Source organism: Cricetulus griseus, chromosome X, assembly GCF_003668045.3.
Source record: "Cricetulus griseus strain 17A/GY chromosome X, alternate assembly CriGri-PICRH-1.0, whole genome shotgun sequence".
NCBI classification, from domain to species: domain Eukaryota; kingdom Metazoa; phylum Chordata; class Mammalia; order Rodentia; family Cricetidae; genus Cricetulus; species Cricetulus griseus.
In genome coordinates, this window is record NC_048604.1 from 20,922,481 (window position 1) to 20,928,828 (window position 6,348).

The 6,348-nt window shown below is 34.9% G+C and overlaps 1 protein-coding gene across 2 annotated transcripts in view; it reads left to right on the forward strand.

The window, feature by feature from the left end:
* Window positions 1-5,625, forward strand: part of Znf280c (zinc finger protein 280C) — a 46,095-nt gene extending 40,470 nt beyond the window's left edge. For both annotated transcript variants that reach the window (XM_027433450.2, XM_027433451.2), the window contains exons 16-18: window positions 3,639-3,757; window positions 3,899-3,935; window positions 4,060-5,625. In XM_027433450.2, coding sequence (XP_027289251.1) covers window positions 3,639-3,757; window positions 3,899-3,935; window positions 4,060-4,075 — 172 coding nt within the window. In that variant the 3' untranslated portion in view covers window positions 4,076-5,625. The remainder of the gene's footprint in view (window positions 1-3,638; window positions 3,758-3,898; window positions 3,936-4,059) is intronic.
* Window positions 5,626-6,348: the final 723 nt, after the last annotated feature.

The following is a 6,348-nucleotide window of genomic DNA, read 5'->3' on the forward strand; positions in this document are numbered from 1 at the left end:
ACTTTTATTCAGAATCAAGTACGTATTGTGGAATTTTTCACTCTTTTCTGATAGTTTTTTTTACTACATTTTTTATTATCCCACCTACGTTGTCAGATGTTGAATTGTGCCTAGCACATAATAGACACTCAGTTAAGTTAGACTATGTATTAAAAAATATGTATCCATGATGTCAGTAGCTCATAAAAGAAAGTTTGATGCCATTTAGAAAATATATACATACACACATATATCAGAGCTAGAGAGGTGGATCATGGGTTAAGAGTACTTGCTGCTCTTACAGATGATGAGAGTTTAATTCCCAGCTCCTGGGGATCTAGGGATCTTCTAGCCTTTTCAGGCAATTGCATACATGTGTGCATATACCCCCCATGCACATAATTAAAGCACAATCTTAAAGTACATATATTTATCGTTGTAGCACTTGGGGAAGCATGCCTGTGGCTCCAGCACTAGGGAGACTGACAGGATAGTGAGCTCAAGGCCAGCCTGGTCTACAGAGCAGTGCCAGGGCAGACTCCAAAAGCTACACAGAGAAACCCTGTCTCAAAAAAATTATTTTTAAAACATGACTGATTCAAGGAATTAGAAAAAGAAGTATATTAGGTAGTACCTTTACTGGAAATATTTGTTAAGTAATAGAAAATGGATTTTTAAAATATTATTTTATGTTGAACTGTTCATTCTTTTTTTTTTCCTTTTGGTTTTTCGAGACATGGTTTCTCTGTGTAACAGCTCTGGCTATCCTGGAACTTGCTCTCTAGACCAAGCTAGTCTCGAACTCAGAGATCTGCCTGCCTCTGCCTCCCAAATACTGGGATTAAAGGTGTGTGCTACCACTGCCCATTGTTCATTCTTTAGCTGTTTATTGTTCATCTAACATGTGTAACACAAAGTATCAATGATAAAAAAGACTTGGTATCAACATTCAAGAAGGTACAATTTAAGCTGAGTATTGTAGCACTTGTCTTCAGCCAGAGCTACATAGTGAGACATTGTTTCAAAACCATGTACAATTTATTGGGAGGATATAAGGAAGTGAACATAAATACAGGAAATTTTTCATAAATACAGTGAGGATTGCTTATTTCAGAAGAGGGGGTGTCTACTTAAAAGATGCATGAAGAAGAAAGCATGAATTGAAGTGCAGAAATAAAAAGGAGACAGTATACAGGTACTTCTGAGTCACATTGAAGAAATAGTAATACAGTTTGAATGGAGAACAAAGTTCATGTATTAGATCAAAATATGGCAAAATAAGTTTGAACTTAGAGATAGATTTTTTTTAATCCAAAAATAGTTCTAAGGAATTAATTAAATTTACTTTGAAAGACATTGAGAAAGTCAAAACCAATGCTTTGAATAAAATCACGGGTATGGAAGGAAGATCAGTTTGAAGGAATATATATGGTGAGTTGTAGCTACATAAACCACAGAATAGTTAAGGCTGTTATTTAGCAATTGATTGGGCTGAGACCAGAGAGATGGTGAAGTTGTTAAAAGCACTTGTTGCTCTTGCAGAGGATCTAGGTTCAGTTCCTAGCGCCTATACATGGTAGCTTACAACCATTCATAATGCTAGTTTCAGGGGCATCTTATGTTCTAACTTCCATGAGCACCAAGCATGCATGTGGTATGCATACATACATAAAGTCAAAACACTCATACACAAGCCAGTGATGGTGTACACATTTAATCCCAGCACTCGGGAGGCAGAGACAGGTGGATCTCTGTGAGTTCGAGGCCAGCCTGGTCTACAGGGTGAGTGCCAGGACAAGCTCCAAAACTACAGAGAAACCCTGTCTCAAAGAAACACTCATACACAAAAATAAGATAATAAATCTTTTTTTAAAGCCCAAAAGAAAACAGAAGGGCTAGTGTCACGGCTCAGTAGGTTACAAGCAGTGGCCACTCTTCTAGAGGACCCATGTTAATTGTCCAGCATCCACATGGCACTTCAAAATTATCTGTACCTCCAATTCCACAGGATCTGACAACCTCCCACAGACATACATGCAGACAAACCACCAATGAACATAAAATAAAAATAAATTATTTTTTTAAAGGAAGCCCATTTGTTTTAAAAAAATATATATGAAACCTTACAACAAAGCTATGGGCTATTTAAAAAAGAACAAAACAAAACAGAAAATGGGTTCTGGAATCCAAGGGCTAAGTTTCAAACATGGGGGTAGCCTTAGCTAAGTTACTAAATCTGACCCCATCCTCATTATAACATCTATCCTTTAGGGGTTGTTTCTGTCATTGTTTAGAAGATAGATGTAAAACCCCCAGTTTTTAGTACAGTGTAAATGATATTTGGAATTGTTATTGGATATTTGAAATGTTGAGATAATGTTTTTATTTGAACCTCAGAAGCAAGGAAATGGCATCATAAGAGAAACCAGGAATAAAGCGTGGTTTGGGGGCGGAAAACATTATTTTGGTTGTTCAAGGACATTTTTTATGTGTATAACACCTAGTCTTAAATATAAAACAGGATGTTAAGACCAGAACTGCAGAGAAAAAAAACTCAGCATAAGGTATACTACTGGGTTTTAGACCTATAAAGGTAAGGTGTTTTATATGATGAAGCTAGTTGTGGTGGCTCACACTTATAATTCCAGCACTGGTGAAGGGAGACAGGAGCATCCTGAGTTCAATGACCCACTGGGCTGATAGTGAAGCCCTGTCTCAAAGCAAACAAAACACAAGTAAAATATCAAATATGTATATGCTTTGATGTTAAACTAATAATCATATTAAATGACTAAATTTAAGGTCTTTGCATCTCTTCTAACTTTATTCAGACTTAAATACACTAGATTATATGTTTCATGAACTGTACTGTTTTGTTTGCTGTTGTATCCAAAATGTCTAGTAATTTGATGTATAGAGAACATCCTAGGGCTTAGTTTTAGTTTGTTCAAGAGACTTCATTCTGTTTTCCGTAGTATTACAACTGTACACTTCTAACAACACTGTATAAATGATCTTTCTCCATTATCTTCACCAGCATATGTTATGTTTTGTATATTGATACAAGCCATTCAGAATTGAATGAAATGATACCTCATTGTGATATTTATAATTTTGAAATCTTTTTAGACCTCTTGAATATTTATATTTATTTAGAGATATTTTGTTCAATTTTGTATGAAAAATAATGCTGTGTTTTGTTCAGGTGTGCATACATCTGTAATAATATGAAGATATGCAAGAAATTATCTTCTTGCTTGGCAGATAAGCCAAGGCATGGAATCTCTGATTTATACAGGTTATACAAGTTGCCAGTGGATCCAAGACTGCTTTGGGTCTCTGGATGCCAATCTTTTAGCAAAAGATTGAACATGTACAGTTTATAAAGCACTAAATGATAGCATAATATAGCTATGGCTAAGCCAATTTCTTGAGAATCTTCTTCTTAGGGCCAGTGATCAAATCTAGGGCCTTACGCATGCAAGGCAAATACTGCCTACAACCTAACCCTTTGAGAAACATTTTAGATACATAGGGAAATGACAGTAATAGCTCATAACATAGAAATCAAGAGTTATTACATAGAACAACAATTATGAATTTATGTATGGATTGCCACATATGATCTTTCTTATTAATCTTCTTCTCTCTTTTCATAGGGGCATCACTCTAGTGTGCCTTAAATGTGACTTCCTAGCTGATACTTCTGGCTTAGACCATATGGCTAAACACTTAAATCAACGTAAAACTCATACTTGCCAAGTTGTAATAGAAAATGGTATGTATATGTGTCTGTTACTTTGAATTTATGATGTATGAGCCAGTATTTTGGATCTATTAGTGTGATCTCTTACAGATTAAATTGATGCTCAGTCTTTGTGTATTACATTTGTAAACATAAAGCCTTCTCTGATTTCAGTTATTGAAAGTACCTCAACTTCTGAATCCACTTCTGAGTAAGTTTAATTTTCATTCAACACAAGTTACTTTGAAAGATTTTAGTAATGTTGCAATTTTTAAATATATCATTAATAGAAATGAAAAATATTAAAGTATTTTGTTTTTGTTTTTGTTTTAAAGCGGCTTGTTGAAATAGATTCCTGCTCTATGGAGCTCGTGCAACCTGGTGCAAGACAAGTTGGAATTTCCTAAGTTCAAAGTTCTGCAGTGTTTTCTTTTACAAATCCAGTTTCCTAAGTTCAAAGTTCTGAAATGTTTTCATGAAGGCAATTAAAACCCACAACACTAGCTCTCATTATTCAGCTCTTTTCAGCTTCAGATGGCAGTAGATTCCTATTCCACCTTATCTTTGTGTCAGGTTAACAAATCTTAACATGTCCTTTTCTTCTCCAGTTAGCTCTGGAAAAAGAACTTTAGTTGCTATAGTCTTTTCTTGCTTTCCTTTGCATAATTTGTGGTTTTCTCTGCTGTACTTGCCTTGAGAATACTACATATCAAATAGTGTAGTTGTTCTATTTCTTTTTGTCTGTTTTGTCTGCTTCTTAATTTCTTATAAATCTTTCTGGTCAGATAGATGTTTTTCCTTCACTCTTTGTCTGTCATTGTTCTATTTTTCCTATTTTTCAGATGCAGAAGCAACACAGAAATTTCAAAAAATGTCCAGTGTACTCCTGGACAGTGTCCCCCTTCGTTGGACACAACTGATGCCTGTTCTCTTTCCAAGGAATGTGAATTGTTTGACTGTGAGACCTGTTTCAATTTGTGGCCTTGGGAATTTATCAGTTCTTAGGCAGAGTCCCTTCCTACCTGATTGGCCTTCCATAAGACTGATATTGATTTGGCCATCAATGACTTCAAGGTCCACCAAATTGAGCACAACTTCCCACTGGGGGCTTTGGTTAAGTTTAGGCTTATTAATTGATTCTAGTCACGAAAGCCCATCAAGTAAGTGCTTTAACATCCAAGTTCAAGTTTATCACTTTGGCTGCAGTCCTTTAATCTTCCTCTAAGCTTGAATGCAGTCTGAGGTGTATGAAAAACCTGACTATGTAGGGAGTGAGGATTACTTTCATGTTCTTGGGAAAGCAAACTTTGTGAAGTTCAAGCTCCAAAGTAAGTTACATATGTTGCCATTTAAAGTTTTAGCCAGTATTCCAAGAGTTCTCAGTAGTGATAGTACTTAAATTCTTGATTTTTGACATTCACCAAATTTATTGATGTCTACTTTGTATGTCTACTTTCATAATTTCTGATAAAATCTTTTGTTCTGTGTTTGTTTAAAATGCCTAGAAATTTCTTTAAAATTTTCTAAAGATTTCATGCAACTACCTATTGGTTGTTTCTTTTTTCTTTTCTTTTTTTGTTTTTTTTTTCTTTTTCTTTCTTTTCTTTCTTTCTTTTTTTTTCTTTTTTTTTTTTTTTTGAGAAAGGGTCTCTACTATATAGATCAGGCTGACCTTGGCCTCACAAATTTCCATCTGCCTCGGCATCCCAAGTGCTGGATTTAAAGACATATGTGGTACTTGTTCAGCTCATTAGACATTAATACATGCTCTGTCTATCTTGAGACTATCATTAACGTCTTAGGGATCAGGAATTCAAAGACAAAGAACAAAACTCCCCTTACAGATCTTAAAACAAGTTTTTTAAGTTACATTGCTACTCACTTAGTAGTTATCCTCTTAGCCGTTGATGCAATTCCTTTAGATAAAAATAATATATTTAAAAATATTGGGACCAAAAAATGCACTTGTTTCTTGCCCACATATATATAGAGAGATGTATATTTTTTTATTTTGGTGTTTGTTTATTTTGGTTACATTGAATATAGTTTTTCTGAACAGTTTTGATGTTACTTATTTTTTAATAAAAGTTGTATTGTTAAACACTCTTGGGAATTATTTTATAATAAATAATTTGATATAGAAATCTATAGATTGTATCAAATAACAAGAGGAATTGTTTTCCTTTTTACATGGAAGCCTGCCTGCTTTTCCTATAGACTGAGATCTTTATCTACAGAATACATCTTGTACTGTTTTTTTTTTTTAAACACACTTCAAAGCTCACTAATTTCAAACTATTTTACAAGCTAGCAAGAGATGGCTCAGCTGATAAGAACAGTGGCTGCTCTTCCAGAAGACCCAAGTTCAATTCCAAGCACCCATATGATAGCTCATAATCATCTGCAACTTCTGTGCCAGGGAATCTGATGTCCCATTCTGGCATACATGTGGTACACAGATGTACATGTAGGCAAAATATCCATACACATAAAATTTCTTTTAAAATTTTGGTACAGGGTCATTCTGTATACTGTGGCTGTCCTAGAACTTACTGTGTTGTCCAGGCTGACCTTGAACTCACAGAGATCTACCTGACTCAGCCTTCCGATTGCTAAGTGTAAAG